Here is a 19,471-nt window from a genome sequence, read left to right on the forward strand (position 1 = left end):
AAAATGATTTATTTTAATTGGAATAGAATTACTGTGTATCACTATGATGGTTTTTGACATATACATTAACATGAATCAGCCACATGGATACATGTGTCCCTCTATCCTGAACACTACTCAAACCTCCCTTGCTACCCCATGCTTCTGGGTTCTTCCACAGCACAAGAGTTGGATGCATCTTTCATGCATTGCACTTGCACTGGGCATCTCTTTTATATATGGTAATTTACCTGTTTCAATGCTATTTTCTCAAATCATCCCATCCTTGAACTCTCCCCTTGAGTCTCAGAGTCTGTCCTTTATACGTGGATCTTTTTTACTAGCCTTCGTGCAGAATCAGTGTTACTGTCTTCCTAAATCCCATTTATACGCATTAGTAAACAATATTTGCCTCTCTTATTCTAACTTATTTTTCACTCTGAATAACAGGCTGCAGGTTGAACTGCCTCACTCAAAGTGACACAAATATATGTTTTTCTGTAGCTAAGTAATATTCTATTTGAATATATAGCACAACTTCCTTATATTTTCATCTGCTGATATGCATCTAGATTACGTCCATGTCATAGCTTTTGTAAAGAGAATTGTAATCAACATTGGGGCACATGTGTCTCTTTTGATTGTAACCCCCTCTGGGTATATGCCAAGAAGGGGGGTGGTTCAGTCATATGACAGTTCTAGTCCAAGTTTCTCAAGGAATCACCAAACTGTTCTGCATACAGGTTGTACCAGTTTGTGTTACCCCTAGCAGTGTATAAGGGTTAACTTTTCTCCACAACCTCCCCAGGATGTCGTGCTTGTAGAATTTCTGGTGATGGCCACTCTGGACAGTGTGATATGGCTACACGTTAAATTTTAATTTTTGTGTCTCTAATAATGAATGATTTTAAGCATATTCCATGTGTTTGTTAGCCATCTGTATGTCTTCTTTAAAGAAATGTCTGTTTAGGGATCTTTCCCCCGTTTTAGCGATGCTGTGAAAGTGCTTCCCCCAATATGGCAGCAAATTTGGTAAACTCAGCAGTGGCTCAAGGACTGGAAAAGGTCAGTTTTCATTCCAATCCCAAAGAAAGGCAGAGCCAAAGAATGCTCAAATCACTGCACAATTGCATCCACCTCACACACCAGTAAAGTACTGCTCAAAATTCCCCAAGCCAGGCTTCAGTAATACATGAACCATAAACTTCCAGATGTTCGAGCTGGCTTTACAAAAGGCTGAGGCACCAGAGATCAAAATGCCAACATTAGCTGGATCATTGACAAAGCAAGAGAGTTCCAGAATAACATCTATTTCTGCCTTATTGACTATGCCAAAGTCTTTGACTGTGTGGATCACAATAAACTGGGGAAAACTCTGAAAGAGATGGGGATACCAGACCACCTGACCTGCCTCTTGAGAAACCTATATGCAGGTCAGGAAGCAACAGTTCGAACAGGACATGGAACTACAGACTGGTTCCAAATAGGAAAACGAGTCTGTCAAGGCTATATATGGTCACTCTGCTTGTTTAATTTATATGCAGAGTATATCATGAGAAATGCTGGGCTGGAAGAAGCACCAGCTGGAACAAAGACTGCCAGGAGAAATATCAATCACCTCAGATACGCAGATGACACCATCCTTATGGCAGAAAGTGAAGAGGAACTAAAAAGCTTCTTGATGAGAGGGAAAATATTGGCTGAGAGCTCAAAATTCAGAAAACAAAGATCATGGCATCTGGTCGCATGACTTCATGGGAAATAGACGGGGAAACAGTGGAAACAGCGTCAGATTTTATTTTGGGGGGCTCCAAAATCACTGCAGATGGTGACTGCAGCCATGAAATTAAAAGACGCTTACCCTATGACAGGAAAGTTATGACCATCCTAGATAGCATATTCAAAAGCAGAGACATTATTTTGCCAACAAAGTTCCATCTAGTCAAGACTATGGTTTTTCCAGTAGTCTTGTTAGGATATGAGAGTTGGACTGTGAAGAAAGCTGAGCACTGCAGAATTGATGCTTTTGAACTGTAGTGTTGGAAAAGACTCTTGAGAGTCCCTTGGACTGCAAGGAGGTCCAGCCAGTCCATTCGAAAGAAGATCATTCCTGGGTGTTCTTTGGAAGAAATGATGCTAAAGCTGAAACTCCAGTACTTTGGCCACCTCATATGAAGAGTTGACTCACTGGAAAACTCTGAAGCTTGGAGGGATTGGAGGCAGGAGAAGGGGACGACAGAGGGTGAGATGGCTGGATGGCATCACTGACTCGATGGACGTGAGTTTGCGTGAGCTCCGGGAGTTGGTGATGGACAGGGAGTCCTGGTGTGCTGCAATGTATGGGGTTTCAAAAAGTCACACACGACTGAACTGAACTGAACTGAACGGAAGCAACCTGACAAAGAATTTATCTCAAAAATATACAAACAACTCCTGAACCTCAATTCCAGGAAAAATACACGACCCCATGATAAAATAGGCCAAAGGAGTAAACAAACATTTCTCCAAAGATGACATACAGGTGGCTAACAAACACGTGAAAAGATTCTCAACATCACTCAGGATCAGAAAAATGCGAATCAAAACTATAATGAGGTGCCATTTCACGCCAGTCTGAATGACTGCTATCCAAAAGGCTGCAAGCAATAAATGCTGGGGACGGTGTGGAGAACAGGGAATGCTCTTACACTGTTAGTGGAATTGCAAGCTAGTACAGCCACTATGGAGAACACTGTGGAGATTCCTTAAAAGACAAACAAACAAACTAACTAACTGTAAGCAGAACTGTCATACGACCCAGCAATCCCACTGCTGGCCATACACACCAAGGAGACCAGAACTGAAAGAGACACGTGTACCCCAATGTTCATCACAGCACTAGTTCTGATAGCCAGGGCATGGATGCAACCTAGATGTCCATCAGCAGACTAATGGATAAGAAAGCTGTGGTACATATACACAATGGAGTATTACTCGGCCACTAAAAAGAACACATTTCAATCAGTTCTAGTGAGGTGGAGGAAATTGAAGCCTATTATACAGAGTGAAGTTCGCCAGAAAGAAAAATACCAAGAGTAAACTCGGGCATATATGTGGAATTTAGAAAGATGGTAATGATAAACCTGTTCGTGAGATAGCAAAATAGACATCTATGTATCGAACCGTCTTTTGACTCTGTGAGTGGGGGCGAGGGTGGGATGATTTGGGATAATGGCATTGAAACATGTATAATATTATTTGTCAAACGATACGCCAGACCAGTTCTATGCATGATACAGGATCCTCGGGGCTGGTGCACTGGGATAACCATGAGGAATGGTTTGAGGAGGGAGGTAGCAGGGGTTTTCAGGTTAGGGAACACGTGTACACCCGTGGCAGATCCAGGTTAATGTATGGCAAAACCAATACAATATTGTAAAGCAATTAGACTACTATTAAAATGAACACATTATATTAAAAATAAATAAAATAAAATTGTGTCCAACGTGAGGAAAACAACAGCATTTTTTGAACAATGTCACTAAGTAAACTTGAGTTGCAATTTTCTGGGTTCAAGGTGCCCTCATAAGTATGAGCCCTAACTCTTATTACAGAAAGAATAGTGGAAAATGAGCTAGATTAAAGGAGAGCTTTTCAGCAACAAGATATGAATGTTTCAGCCAGAAAGATATTAAGTAATGTAGGGCTTCCCAAACAGTTTATTAAGATCTTGGGAGCTAGCAATGAGTGTGGTCACATATATATATTTGCCTAAAATTATATTTTGACATATATACATATATACACCTGTCTATGCATGAGTGTGTGTATGAAAAAAAGTGCAAAGGCTTTTAATTCCTGTTAGGTGTAATAGAAATGGGAAAAATATAAAACCCAAATGTATAATGATTCAAAATCTACTCGATTGTTGAATATTATGTAAGTTGAGATACTTCAAAATATGTTTTCCTGGCTGCATGTAAAATATGAGGACTCTTTTATATCACTCACCTCTCTCCTTTTCATAAATATATAACAATTTTCAATTGTTTGTCCAGTTTAATGACAAAATACTGATATAGAAATATATATATATAATATAAAATAGAGAGATATGTTTTCATATCATAAACTATTGATAGCAAGCTTAGATTTTAGAATTATTTCCAACTCCATGCTCCATCTCAACAGGAAAGAGCCAAAGTTGTTGCTGACTCAATCACTCCAAGAGCTGGGAAACCTGAAAAAGAAACTGAACCTGCACTGAGACTTTCTGTCACATTTATGATCGAGCTCCAAGTCCAAGACTGTTTTTCCTTTCTTGTACTAGGCAGTCCCTTCCTAAGACTGAAAAGCATGGAAATCGAGTGAGAGAGGTAGGAGATTGTAGACCTCCTCATGTTCAAAAGTAATTTTAATCAGAGAAGCTAGAAAGGACAGAAACTAAGGAAAATAATCAAGTGATAGACAATAATAATGGTTTAGCCATTAATCAAACTCAAGGGTCTTTAGTCCCTCCTCAAGGGCCATCGTGGAGAAGGAAACGGCCACCAACTCCAGCGTTCTGCCTGGAGAATCCCAGGGATGGGGGAGTCTGGTCGGCTGCTGTCTTTGGGGTCGCACAGAGTTGGACACGACTGAAGCGAATTAGCAGCAGCAGCAGCAAGGACCATGGATGACATTCTGAGCAATATCCTGTGAACAAGTTTAGAGATGCTAAAGCCCAAACCAGGCTGAAATTTAAGCACATAGTTGGAGCTAGACGGTCAATGATGTGGACTCCCAATATCCTCAGTAATAGGCCATTAGTAGAATGTCCCAATATTGATCACAGACCCCATGTTCCACCCTCACTCAGCCATTAAAATATTTCCCCTGAAAGTATTTGGGGATTTGCTTCTTTGACGCACCAGCTGCTAACACATCCTGCTTGGTCCTACAATAAGCACATTTTTTTTTTCCCCCACTGAAAGCCACAGTCAATTCATAATTTTTTTTTTTTTGGCACAGAAGCAAGAAGACCAAGTCTGCTAGGGTAATAGTACTGAATATTAATAATGTGTGTATAGGACGATAAGTCACTTTTATTTCAGAAATAAAGTAGATTTATTGATGTGAGTTTTCGATAACCCTGTATCCAAGACAGCAAAAGAGACACAGATGTGCAGAACAGTCTTTTGGACTCTGTGGGAGAGTGAGAGGGTGGGATGATTTGGGAGAATGGCATTCAAACATGTATAATATCATATATGAAATGAGTCGCCAGCCCAGGTTCAATGCATGATACTGGATGCTTGGGGCTAGTGCACTGGGACGACCCAGATGGATGGTACGGGTTGGGAGAAGGGAAGGGGTTCAGGAAAGGGAACCTGTGTACACTTGTGGTGTATATATGTTAATGTATGGCAAAATCAATACATAATGTAAAGTATTTAACCTACAATTAAAATGAATAAATTTATTTTAAAAAAAAAGAAATCATCCAAAAACCTCCATACCTACATTGAAACCAAGCACCACCAAGAGCCCATAAGTTCCAGAGGAAGACATACCATGCAAATTCTCCAGCAACACAGGAACAGAGCCCGGAGCTTCAATATACTGGTTGCCCAAACAGCAAACCATAGACATCTCAAACCTCACTACTGGACACTTCATTGCCCTCCAGGGAGAAGAGATGCAGCTCCACCCACCGGAACACTGACACAAGCTTCCCTAACCGGGAAACTTGACAAGCCACTCGTCCAACCCCAGCCACAGGGAGGAACCCCCACAATAAAGAGGAACCACAAACTGCCAGAAAGAGAAAGGCCATCCCAAACACAGAAACAACAACAACAAAACATTTAGTAATGAGATTTTGCATGCTTCATGGTTTTGTTTACTGTTTCTGTCAGCAGTCTGTATTTTAAGTTGATGCTCAAGTAAACATTAGGTTGAACATTACCCTTCAATTGCTAGGAGACCAGTGACTTTGTCATGTCACAACTAACCTTCGATTGCTAGCAGACCACTGATTTTGTGATGTCACAGCTTTTTGACTGGGAGGACCTCTGTGATTGTCCAGAGAGTTTCTCTCTGTAGGCCAGCCAAACATCATTTGAAGTTGCATTGTGTAAAACCAGACAAATGAGAAAATTATCTGAAGAAAGATTTCCCTGAGATGGCACATATTTCTTCAGAAATTCAAGATGGACCTCCGAAAGATGAATCCACTGGTTCAGAAAACTCCATTAGATCTTATTGGTATGATTATACAACTGGGGACTCAGTTTTGAGATCTACGATTGAAGAATATGCTTTTCAGGCTTTGAGGATCTCGTGATCAAAAGGCCACACTACACATATTCTGTCTCTGAAACAGATCATGTGAATGATTTTCTTTCCACAAAAACTTTGGAATAGAGTTGAAAGTGATCAGTTTGAATCTGTTTGGTGGGATGAGTCAGGCACATGTAGAGTGATCAATGAAGAACTCTTTAAGAAAGAAGTCTTGGAAAGAAAGCCTTTCAGAATAGTTGAAACCAAGAGTATGAAAAGTTTAATTCGACAGCTTAATCTTTATGGATTTAATCAAAACCGACAAAGTGTTCAAAGATCGGCTTCACCACCTGTCTTTCTGGAAGAAGAAAACAACATCTCTCTTTTGAGTAAGGTATTCCAGAATTTTCACTTATTGGCAATATGTCAGACTAAATCATGTGACCTAGAAAGCATGTTCATATATGGAGCTAAACCGGAGTTTAAACTTGAGATAACAAATGATTGAAAAAGTTTTATTTTTTTGAAGTTGAGAACCAGCTGGAGGTTAGAATATTGGATGTTTACCAAACCTTCCTAGCAACTTGAAACCAGATACATGTTCTGAAGCTACTTAAAGTGGTATTTACTGTATACATACAACATATTTTTAGTTGAGCATATACGTTCTAACATGTTACCTGTTAAAACTACCAACAGAGGTATTTTATTTGATGTTATATCATTGCTTCCATTAAAGGAAACTTATAGTGATATGAAGGAATGAAATTAGTAAAGAATGAAAAATGAATATAATAGAGAAGAAAATATTGTAACCAAACCAAAACTTTATTCTCCCATATGACTACTAGGAGACTCCCAGCAGACCAGGACATTTAAAAAACACTGTGTAAACGGCCAAAAAAGAAACAGTTTAGGTTTTGTGAATATGATCATTGGCGATTAATTAAGTTTTCAGCCATAGATAACAACCAAAGAAACTGGCAAGTGCCTGTTCCAACTTGAAGGACTCCGAAAACTGAATTTCACACAATTTTCACGTCAGAAAATAAAATTCTTTTCGGTTTTCCTCAGCCATTAAAAGTCTACAGCTCTAAAATTAAAAAAAAAAAAAAAGAAGAAGAAGAAAAAGTAAAGCTCATTCTCAGCTCACAATAGACAGTGCAAAAACAGGGTCAGGCTGCCCTGCCTCGATTGAAATGTAATTCCAAGAGGAGGGGCTTCAAGATCCACTGTATGGTCAAGTTCCTTAAGCAAAGACCTTGCTTAATGGCGGTCACCCTGAGGGCTGTGAGTGCTGGACACCATCACTGGACTCCCATGGAAGACTCATAGGCCGTTCTCAGCCCTGCACCCTGGCGACTGTGCCATCTATTTTTTCTTTCTTCAGGTTTGGTGAGCTGAGCAATCTTGACCCAAGACCCTTGAGATTCAGATTCAGCCTGACCACGCCCACAGCGGGTGCTTTTACCCGGTGGGAAGTGGGGGGAGGGTTCATCGCCTGCGCATGCGCCCAACTAGGCCTAATGACCAATCAGATTGCGGCGCCGACACCTGGCAGCCAATCATCGGAGGCAGCCGGTACGCCTGTAGGGGGAGCTGAGGCGGCGCCCCAGACCTGAGGAGGCCTCATCCGCTCAGGCTCTCCACCTCAGGCTTAATCCCGCAGCTGCCTAGGGCAGGTGAGCCGCAGGCAGTTCTGACTCCTCCGCCATCGCGGACTGGTAAGGACTGGGGCGTGGTTCAGCCAAAGCTGTACCTGACGGCTATACGGAGGGTTACTTGCATGAGGCCTTGCTCGGCGGGGCGGCTGGTGAGGGCCCACGGGCCCTCAGGAGGGAGCGTGTGGCAGGACCCCCAGGCCTCAGGCTCGTTTCACCCTCTCCCCTCTCTAGTCTGGGCGGGCTCTGTTCTCCAGCAGCTTTCCTGCCCACGGGGGTGGGACAAGCCAGCTCGCGGAAAGGGCGTCTTAGGCCCCTGGCCCCCGGCACCACCCCCAGCTCTTCTGTGGAACCTGATGTATTTAAACACACACACAAATCTTGACGGCCCAACCCGGTTCCGCACTCAGGCACAGTCAGGCGGAGGCAGCAAAAAAAAAAAAAAAAAAAAATCGATCTAGTGGCCTCTTCACTGCCCTGGTGCTTTGGTCGTTTTCCTGTTTCCGCTGCCTCTCCAGGACTCCAGGGCTGCCCCGTCCCTGGGGGCCCCGAGATTCAGGCCTTTGGTTCGGGAAGTTGGCAGATGAGGTATTTGTTTGTTACTGAGAGAAGGGAGGTGGGAGAAAAAAGCTCAGGGAAAAGCAGTTCATCACTTGCTCTGGTTGAGTGTGAGACGCCTGGTCAGCATCCTTAGAGTAGGACCAGGTAGGGCCTGGGGGATAGAATGTTCCCGGAACAGGTGACTCACCCTGACCTTTCCCTCTGCTCGTCCCCAGGATGTGACCGTTTCCTGCCTGGGAGGTCTCAAGCGCTGAGGATTTCAGTGGGCCCCTGAGGTAAGGTGACAGACATCTTTACAATAAGGGACAAAGTTGTGGCTTTCTTCCTTTCCATTTTTCTCCATTCATTCGTGGGCCGACAACGTTGCTGTTGAGAGAGTATTCCTGATTGGGGATTACCTGACCATGATTGCTGGTGCTGACTTCAGGGCAAACATTGTTTCAGGTTTACAGCTTTCTGAGTGGCAACCTTAAAAACAGGCAGGGTGACTTGCTTTCTCCTGCCTTCTTGAAAGAAAAAAAGTAAGAGCACCATGGGTCTTAAGCTGTGTAGAGCTGACTCCTACCACTTGTTGAGGCCAACATGGGGCAATGCACATATCCTAAGGTTTTAGCTACCAAGCAAAGCAATGCAGGTGTGGGGGTTCCCTGGTGGCCTGGTGGTTAGGATTCTGGGCTTTCACTGCAGTGGTCTGGATTCAATCTCTGGTCAGGGAACTGGGACCCCACAAGCCAAGCAGCCTTGCCATATGAATAAATGAATGAAGTGGTTCATTCAGAGAAAATGTGTTGTGATTTAACATGTTCACGTGGGATTACTTGCTCATTTCTGTACCCTTAAGGGCTTTATTTCATTAAGTAAGTGAACTCCACTGGATGGGGGCGAGGCACCATCTGAGTTCATTTCATGTGAGTAAACAAGATCATAGGAAGCTCTATGCCCAGCAACTTGTGCCTACAGCTGTGTTGTATACTTATCTTGCTGCTACAGCTTTGAACTTCAGCAGCTTGTTTTGTTTTGGTCATAACATGTGGCTTCATAGGCTATTAGTTCCCCAACCAGGGGTCGAACACAGGATCCTGGCAGTGAGAGGGCTGATTCCTAAGCAAACCACTGGACTGCCAGGCAACTCCTGTTTTTGGGTACTTTGGTTTGTTGTGTATGTGTGAGTGTGTGTGTGTGTGTGTTTTAATTTTTGCTGTATTAGTAGGAGAACTCTTCTGTGTGTAAGTATGATGTGAATGGTATTATAACTTGAAATGTTTGTGTTGTACATATGATCTCAAAATTGAATAGTTTGAAAGAACTTAACACTTGTTATCTCTTGGCCCAGGATCTCTCCTGAGGTAGTAGTCAAGCTTTTGTCTGGCTTGGCAACCTCTGAAGACTTAGCTTGTTGAATCTAAGCTCTCTCACTTGGCTGTACTCATGAAGCCTCAGTTCCTCCTTCTGTGGGCCTCTGCAAGGGGCTTCTCTTGTGGAGGCTGCTGTGTTTTCACAGAATGAGTGATTCAGGAAAGCACTTGCACCCATGAAAAGTGCAGAGTCTATTTTCAGATGTTACATGTCTTCACTCCTGTATTTGCTTAGTCTCACAGATCAACCCTGTGATAGACTAAGAGAGAACTACACAGGGGTGGGAATATCAGGAGATTCGATTCACTTGAAGGCTGGTTACCATACCCATCAATCTACCATGCCAGCCTTTTTTTTTTTTTTATATGATCTCAATTCTTTCACTGTGAGCAAATTATTTGGCTTGTGTACTCTTCTTGTGTGCTGCTACTGCTGCTAAGCCGCATCAGACGTGTTCTGACTCTGCAATCTCATGGACAGCAGCCCACCAGGCTCCCGCATTCCTGGGATTCTCCAGGCAAGAACACTGGAGTGGGTTGCCATTTCTTTTTCCAATGCATGAGAGTGAAGAGTGAAATTGAATTCGCTCAGTCATGTACAACTATTCGAACCCCATGGACTGCGGCCTACCAGGCTCCTCCGTCTGTGGGATTTTCCAGGCAAGAGTACTGGTGTGAGTTTCCATTGCCTTCTCTAGCTTGTGTGCTCTCCGGCTTGATCGACTCAATCCTTGATCTACTCAGTTCTAGACCTACTCATTTCTTGATATTCTATCAAGTCTCCTCTTTGTCCTGGAGTAAGTTTTCTGTTTCTCTGGATGGTTCCCATCAGCAAACAGACTGACTATAATGTGACCTGTCGTTAAAAATCCATCTTTTGGTGACACATCCTGCTTCTGCTGCTTTTATTTCATATTTGCTTATTATAGACCTCTGCAGAGTTGTTCCTAGACTTTGTTATCTCCAAGTTCTCTCATTTTCCTTTAAAGCCACTTTTGTCAAGGCCACAAGTGAATTTCAAATGTTTAACTCAGTGGTCAATGTTTAGTTGTTATTTTTTTTTTAATTTATTGGCAGCGTTTATCAGAGTAGTTCATTTGCTCCTCCCTGAAAAAAAAATGTTTCACTTGTATTACAGAGTGCTTCTCTTTCTTGCTTCTCTTCCACCTGCAGTTCTCCCACATACAATGTGTGACCTTTGTGTCTGGCTTTATTCAGATGTCATATTTTCTTTTAAAATATTTATTTATTTAGCTCTGTGGCATGTGGGATCTTAGTTCCCAGCCCAGGGATGGAACCTGTGGAGAGTCTAAACACTGGATCTCCAGGAAAGTCCCCTAGTTTGTGTATTTTCAAGATTCATCCATTTCACGGCTTTATAGCAGTGAATGTTTTTGTTTTATGTTTATGGCTGAATATGGTATATGAATATGGCAAATGGCTTCCATGCAGTGCCATGTCTGAGCATATAGCACAGTTTGTTTATCCATTCGTCAATTAATGGATAATACTTGGATGGTGTACTCTTTGTGGCTATTGTGAGTAATGTTGCTGTGAACACTGATTTTGCATGGACTGAACATTTTCAGTGTTTATGGATATATACAAAAGAGGGAAATTGCTGCATCATATGGCTACTCTATATTTACTTTTTGAGGTACTTTTGCAATAGTGGTTGTACCATTTTACAGCAATTACCTCAACAATATCTGAAGATTCCTTTTCTCCACATCCTCTGCAGCACTTGTTATTATTTGTCATTTTGATTGGGTGTGAAGTAGTATGGGTGTGAAGTAGTATCTCAGTGAGACTGATTTACATTTTGCTAGGGGCTTCCCTGGTGGCTCAGAAGGGAAAGTGTCTGCCTGCAATGTAGGAGACCTGGGATCAATTCCTGAGTCGGGAAGATCGCCTTGAGAAGGAAATGGTAATCCACTCCAGCACTCTTGCCTGGAAAATCCCATGAACTGGAGGAGCCTGATAGGCTACAGTCCATGGGGTTGCAAAGAGTCGGAAATGTCTATTCAAATTCTTTTGCTGGTTGTTAAATGCTTTTCTTTTGTTAATTGTTGTAGGAAACATCTAACTTAAATTTTTACCATTTTAACCATTTTTGCATGCCAAGTATTTCACACACTTTCATCAGCCTTTTGGAGAAAGAAATGGCAACCCACTCCAAATCCGATGGAGAAGGGCACCTTGTGAGCTTTAGTCCATGGGGATGCAAAGTTGGGCACAACTGAGTGGACTAACACATATACACACACATAGTGACAGTGTTGTTTTGTTGTTGTTGTCATTGTTTTAGCTGTGCTGTGCAGCTTGAATGACAGTTCCCTGGTTGAGGATCATACCCAGGCCCCTGATAGGAAACTGTGGAGTCCTACCCTCTGAACTGCCAGGGAATTCCTTATCACATTGTTATGAAACAGATCTCGACACCTTTACATCTTGCAAAATTGAAACTCTGTACCATCACCTGTCCCATTAAACAACAACTCCTCTTTTCTTCCCTGTTTCCCTAGACCATGGACTCGATCGTTCCTTTTTGTTTCCTCACTATTGCTTGACTATGTAAGCTATTTCATACAAGTAGAAACTTAACAGTATTTGTGTTTTTCTGATGACTGGCTCATTTCATGTGGCTTGATGTCTGACATGATCATGCATGTTGTAGCATGTGACAGAATTTTCTTTATATGGCTAAATAATGTTTCATTGTAGGTATATATCACATTTGATGGACAGTTAGATGCTTCCACCTCTTAGTTGTTGTGCTTCGTGCTGCTGTGTGCACGGCTGTGCAGATATCTCAAGACCCCATGTTAAGTTCTTTTGAATTTGTATCCTGAAGTGGAATTGCTGAATCATGTGTCAGCTCTTTTTTTCAATTTTTCGAGGAGCCTTTAAAGTGTTTTCTGTAGCAGTTGTACCATTTTAAAATCTATCCATAACACACAAGGATCCAGTTTCTGTACATGCTTGCCAACAGTTGTCCTTTCCTTTCCTTCATATGTAAACACACACATATGCACACACAATTTTTTTCATATCCTTTTCCATTATTATCACAAATTATGAATATAGTTCCTTGTGCTAGACAGTACGATCTTGTTTGTCTATTGTATATATTATAGTTTGCATCTGCTAATCACCAGCTCCCAGTCAATGCCTGCCCCACCTTTCCCCTCTTGGTAATCACATAGTCTGCTCTCTGTGTCTGTGAGTCTGTTTCTGTGTAATAGATAAGTTCATTTGTGTCATATTTTAGAGTCCATGTAAGTGATACCATACGATATTTGTCTTTCTCTTTTTTTAATTTTTATTTTTACTTAATTTTATTTTACAGCACTATATTGGTTTTGCCGTACTTTGACATGAATCCTCCATGGGTGTACATGAGTTCCCAATCCTGACCCCCCCGCCACCTCTCACCCCATATCATCTCTCTGGATCATCCCTGTGCACCAACCCCAAGCATCCTGTATCCTGCATCGAACATAGACTGGCGACTATCTTACATGATAGTATACATGTTTCAGTGCCATCCTCCCAAATTATCCCACCCTCTCCCTCTCCCTCAGAGTCCAAAAATCCGTTCTGTACATCTGTGTCTCGTCTGCTGTCTTGCATACAGGGTTATCATTACCATCTTTCTAAATTCCATATATATGTGTTAGTATACTGTATTGGTATTTTTCTTTCTGGCTTACTTCACTGTGTATAATTGGCTCCAGTTTCATCCATCTCATTAGAATTGATTCATATAACGTCTGCAAGCAATAAATGCTGGAGACGGGTGTGGCGGAAAAGGGAACCCTCTTACACTGTTGGTGGGAATGCAATGTAGTACAGCCACTATGGAGAACAGTGTGGAGATTCCTTAAAAAATTGCAAATAGAACTGCCATACGACCCAGCAATCCCACTGCTGGGCATACACACTGAGGAATCCAGAATTGAAAGAGACACATGTACCCCAGTGTTCATCACAGCACTGTTTATAATAGCCAGGACATGGAAGCAACCTAGATGTCCATCAACAGATAACTGGATCAGAAAGCTGTGGTACATATACACAATGGAGTATTACTCAGCCATTAAAAAGAATCTGTTGTCTTTCTCTTTCTGACTTCCTAAGTATTCTTTTTAATGCTAGTGTAGATTCAAGTATTTACTTACCACCATTTGTTGCTACTGTATAAAATGTGGTTGACTTTTGAAAGTATTTGTCTTCTCTTCTGCAAGCTTTATATTAATTCTAATACTTGTGTTTTCTTCAAGATTTTGTATATACAAAAGTATGTTATCTCCAATGGACTATGACTTTTTCCTTTCCATTCTGAAGGCTGTTTTTTTTTTTTTTTTTTTTTTCCTAAACAACAGCAGCAATTCTATTTTGTTACCTGATTGCTCTGGTTATAGAACTGCCAGTATAATGTTGAGCCAAAGTGTGTAATAGACTTCCTTGTGTTGTTCCCAGTCTTAGAGGGAAAGCTTTCAGTTTTTCATTATTAAGTATGATGTTAGCTGTGGGTCTTTTACAGGTGCCCTTTGATTGAGAAAGTTCTCTTCTGTTCTTAATTATGAAGTGTTCTTTTCACCCCAGTTATGAAAAGGTGCTAGATTCAGGGAAATGCTTTTTCTTCAGGCAGATGTGTTATTTGTTTTATTGTTTTAAAATGGCATAATTGTTGATTGACTTTCATATAATGAACCAACTTTGCATACCTCCATAAATCCCATGTGATCATGGTATACAATCTTTTTTATATGTTGTTGGATATTGTTTGCCAGTATTTTGTTGAGGACTCTTTCACCTGTATTCATAAGGGATATCGGGTGTGTGTGTGTGTGTGTGTGTGTGTGTGTGTGTGTGTGTGTGTGTGATGTCTCTGTCTGATACTGGTATGAGAGAAATACTGGCATCAATTTGCCTGCTATGTGGGGAAGAGACCTGTGGCGTAAAGGATGAAGCATTGTGGGATTTCAGTTTAGCCAGGATTAGAGGGAGAAATTTAGGATATATCAGTGTGGAAATTGGGGATGAGATTATCAAGAGAGCTCATTCTCAATTTCCTAGGCAAGTGTTAAGTGCTTCACATTGAATTATGCTGTTTGTTAAGTAGGTATGGATAGATTATACTTTGACTTTGCTACCTATTTTCTTTGTTAACATTTATGAAATTAGAATTTGTGAATCAGTTGTAATGTGCATTGAAGATACATTTTCTTTCAATTTTACTCCAAAACAAGATGCCATTGAATAGCTGATGCCTGTTACAAAGAGCCGTTAACCTTAAGTCTAAGAAATAAGCATGTTTGTCTTTAAGATACAGAAGCACATTTAAAAGTTATAAATTTGCCCAAGAAGATGCAACTGGTGTGTGGTTAACTTAGAATTCCAACTTAATCTTCTTTGACTCCAAAGTCCATGTTTCTAAAAGCTGTACAACAGTGCTTTTGTAAAAATACTCATCCTTTACATGTGATGTCACCTAATGATCAGTAGTGTTGGGTTTTTTGTCATTATTTTTTTAACTAGAAGAGATTAAAATGAACGTGGGACAAAGCTATGATTCTAGAGCCATGTAGACTTGTAGTCATAGGTTTTTCAGCTGTCATTGCGTCTCGTTGACACTCAGGGTCTTTGTCTGTAAGATAAGGGTGTTTATAACTACTGCAGAGTTCTGGAGATAAGTCAAATAGCCCATTTTTGTGTACTTAACTAATATGTAGTATGTTTATCCTTAGGTGGCAGTTTGTATAAAGGAAGCACTGGGACTTGTGGCCGCACCCTCTAAGAATAAAAAAGTATTAAAAATATGGAACGACCGTGTATGTTACGTGAAGAAGAACAAGAGCCAGAAGTACGGAAAAGGGAGGGAGAAACCAAACAAGTAGGTGATGATGATGATGAACTGATCTTGGTTGGAGTGGAAGATGTAAATGAAGATGCTGACGTGATCTTTGTTGGGATGACCTCAGCTTCAAAACCAGTCATTTCAAACATACTGAACAGAGATACCCCAGGTTCTTGTTCAAGGAGAAAAAGGTATGGTCACTTCAGGAAAGGTAACGCTCACAAATTACAGCCCGTTAGTCATGTGACTCCTACCTCAGAAGCGAAGACTGTCTTGCCAGTTTCTGACTCTCGAATCAAGATCAACAGATAGTCCTATTATTATTGAACCTCCGTCTCAAGCTGATTTGAAAAATATTTCACCACAGATAGTGCCTAATTGCTTTTCAAAGGAGTTATGTTCTTCTTTGATTACCTTCACAAGTTCATGTCAGCATCCAGTAGAAAGAGCAGTTTCTGCAGGAGATATGAATAAAAGTCCTCATGTATCAAAGCGACGTTCCACTTGTGAAACAAATAGCAGAAATCCCAGAAGGCCTAAGCTCAGTGATGGCATTATAGGGGAACATTCTTTAGGTTTTTCCCCTTCAGGTATTTTTCATACAGTGCCCACTCAGCAAAGCACACCAGACCGTGTCCATAACTCACTAAGCCACGCTCAGAATGGAGAACCTTGTCCGACACCTTTTCCAAAGGACAGTGTTCATTGCAAGCCTGTAAGACCTTTAGGGGAAAATGGACTGACAAAAACTGATTTTCCAAGTTTAGCAAGTCCAGACAAGATTGTTGATCCCACAGAAGGAAATCTGATTGTGTTACTTCGTGACTTCTACTATGGAGAGCATATAGGAGTTGGGCAGCCAGAACCGAAGACCCACACAGCGTTTAAATGCCTCAGCTGCTTGAAAGTTCTAAAAAATGTCAAGTTTATGAATCACATGAAGCACCATTTGGAACTTGAGAGGCAGAGAGGTGACAGCTGGAAAAACCACACCACCTGCCAGCACTGCCTCCGCCAGTTTCCTACTCCCTTCCAGCTGCAGTGTCACATTGAAAGTGTCCACACTCCCCAGGGGCCCTCCGCAGTCTGTCAAATCTGTGAGTTGTCCTTTGAGACAGATCAGGTTCTCTTAGAGCACATGAAAGACAATCATAAGCCTGGTGAAATGCCCTATGTATGCCAGGTTTGCAGTTACAGATCATCATTTTTTGCAGATGTGGATGCACATTTCCGAGCATGCCATGGTAACACTAAGAATTTACTTTGCCCGTTTTGTCTCAAAATTTTTAAGACTGCAACAGCATACAGACGTCATCATAGAGGGCACTGGGAAAAGAGTTTTCACCAGTGTTCCAAATGTCGGCTACAGTTTTTAACTTTCAAAGAGAAAAGGGAACACAAGACCCGGTGTCATCAAATGTTTAAGAAGCCTAAGCAGCTAGAAGGATTGTCTCCTGAAACAAAAGTTGTTATTCAGGTATCACTGGAACCCCTTCAAGCAGGATTGGTGGAAATAGCATCCATTACTGTGAACACATCTGATTTTGAATCATCACCCCCCAAATCTAAAAGTAGGAGGTCAAAAAAAGAAAACAAAAGTTAATTCTGCTTTCAGTAAGTCTGAAGCAAGTATTTCAGTCAAAGTTAAAAACCCCATTACAAAACAAAAAGATCGAATTATAGCATTATTCAGTAATATCAAATATAGGGAAAGCGATGGATAATTTATGTGATTTTGTTTTAAATACAGGAAGTACAATTTTGTTTGATCTGCATATGAGATGCTATTTAAAAATCTATCTGTCTTTCATATAATTGTCTTAACATGTAAAAACAATGTGTGCATGTAGGAAAAGTAACAACCTATTTTTGTGTTTGATGTTACTTGTAAGTTTGAAAGCTCTACTATACATATAATCTGTAGAGTGTTTTAGCAACGTAATTTTCAACTGTTTTCATGCCTTGAAGATCTCAGTATCAGCTATATAGCCAGATGTGAATGTCACTCTCTGAAGTGCCTCTTGGGCTGATCTAAGATAACCTGGCTCTGAAAGCGTGCAGTGGAGAAGTTGATGGAGAAGCTCTGATGTGAGTTTGGACCAGACACGGGATTTAATCAGTGAAGAGCTGTGGCTTCTTGTCCCAGCTGAGGAAGAGGCATACATTCACTCCAGGCATAGAGCCAAGGTAGAAGGAACACTATCTCAGAGTGCTTTTACCTAGCCCAGGGACATCTCAAGGAAGCCAGCCGTTAAAATGCCTGTGTTTGGTGAGAGAGGCTTGCAAGCATCAAGCAGGCCCTGTGTATCATTGACTGCAGTTGGAGAAGCAGAGATAGTTAATAGAATGAGTCCTGGTGCCTGTGGACCTACCTGTTGAGTGATCAAAAGGGGAATTTGATTCATTCCGTCCCCTTTGCCATTTGGCTGGCCTGTAGTCACAATGAGGTAGGCATATCTGTGTCAGACACAGTAGGACAGCAAATTAAACTTCCCAAAGGAAAAAGAGCCTTGACGTGCACTTTGATTTGTGCTGGACCCATAGTTTTAACTGAAAAGGATCAAACATAGGGAATCTGTTCAGCTTTTGAATTGGGCTCAACTTGAGGTCTCTTACCCTTAAGCTACAATGGAGTTGTCCAAGAATAGTAAATAGAGTGGATAAAAATAGTCCAGGGTGATTAAACCCTTTTTAGTAACTCGTCCTTACCTTTTCCAGTTACATGTGTCTTACCCTAGTTGAACACGTGAAAATTTCAGTTTTGTATCTTATCTTGCCTTGGACACAAATGTAGTACAGTTAACAGCTAATTCTCTGCGTGTGTAATTTCCCATTGTAGTCAAACTAATTGAGTTTCAGTCTTTCTTGACACAGTCTGATGTGCAAGAATTGTCTCATGTATTTCAGTAATTTTCAGGTCATAGAGTTTTCCTTCCTCTATCTTACCAACTAATCTGTGATTATGCTTGTGGAAACCTTTTTTCTTGCGGTCTCCAAGGGCTGTTTCACAGACCTGTGGGGTTCCCTCTTAAGTATTGGTTCCTGAACATCAGCACACTTGGCTGCCTCTGTAGGTTCTTGGAGTTGCATCTCCTCCTGGAGTTAAACGTTACCCTTTTCCACTTCTGGCACAGATACCTAGCAATCTCTGTGCACCATTCAAGGAAGCTGGGATCCTGTCTGTAGACCTTGCCAGGAGAAAACTCTCCGTTTCCTCTTCCTTTCTCCTCCTCTTTGTCTCTCCCCACTCTCCCCCCTCCTCAATTTATTTAAGTCCTCTAAGCTTTCACGAAATGCTGGAAGGTGCTAATCACCAAGGGGATTAGCATCGCTCTCAGAACTGAAGAGGAAGGACTACAGATGATGAAGCTGTAGTGAATCTATTGTCTCCATTTTAGGTAATTTCCTGAGTGTAAATTCAAATTCAAATAAATTGTATTTATTTCCTCAAAGCTTGATTGATTTATTTGCACTTTGAATATTTTGCTAGGCCTTTCCAGTTAGTTTACTTGGGCCAAAGCTCTTTGCTGAGTGTCGGCTTAAACCACTTTTAGTTGTATAAAGAGTGTGTGTGTGTTCTGGTCTCAGGTGAAATCTCTCTGCATAAATAAATATGCAGACTATTGTATTCTTATCTCCTTTCTTCGATTTCTATGGTAAAAAACACGAAATGTTTTCATTATGTGTTTTTATTGTTGCTTAGTATTATCAACACTGTTACTGTTAGTCGCTGTGAAGTATGCTCCTAAGGAGTACAAGTTGTATTTATTGCCAGATTAAAAGATTCCAGCAATATGGTCCCTGACTGCTTC

The 19,471-nt window shown here is 41.2% G+C and overlaps 1 protein-coding gene across 1 annotated transcript; it reads left to right on the plus strand.

Annotated features, from left to right (window-relative positions):
* Positions 1–15,620: 15,620 nt before the first annotated feature.
* LOC108634676 (zinc finger protein 280B-like) lies at positions 15,621–17,241 on the plus strand (the record flags this gene model as incomplete). Its single annotated transcript, XM_018044745.1, is given in 2 exon segments — positions 15,621–15,947; positions 15,949–17,241. Coding segments are annotated over 2 exon segments (1,620 nt in total), but the record flags the coding sequence as incomplete, so codon positions are not given.
* Positions 17,242–19,471: the final 2,230 nt, after the last annotated feature.

The sequence above is a fragment of the Capra hircus genome, unplaced genomic scaffold, assembly GCF_001704415.2.
Source record: "Capra hircus breed San Clemente unplaced genomic scaffold, ASM170441v1, whole genome shotgun sequence".
Classification (NCBI taxonomy): Eukaryota; Metazoa; Chordata; class Mammalia; order Artiodactyla; family Bovidae; genus Capra; species Capra hircus.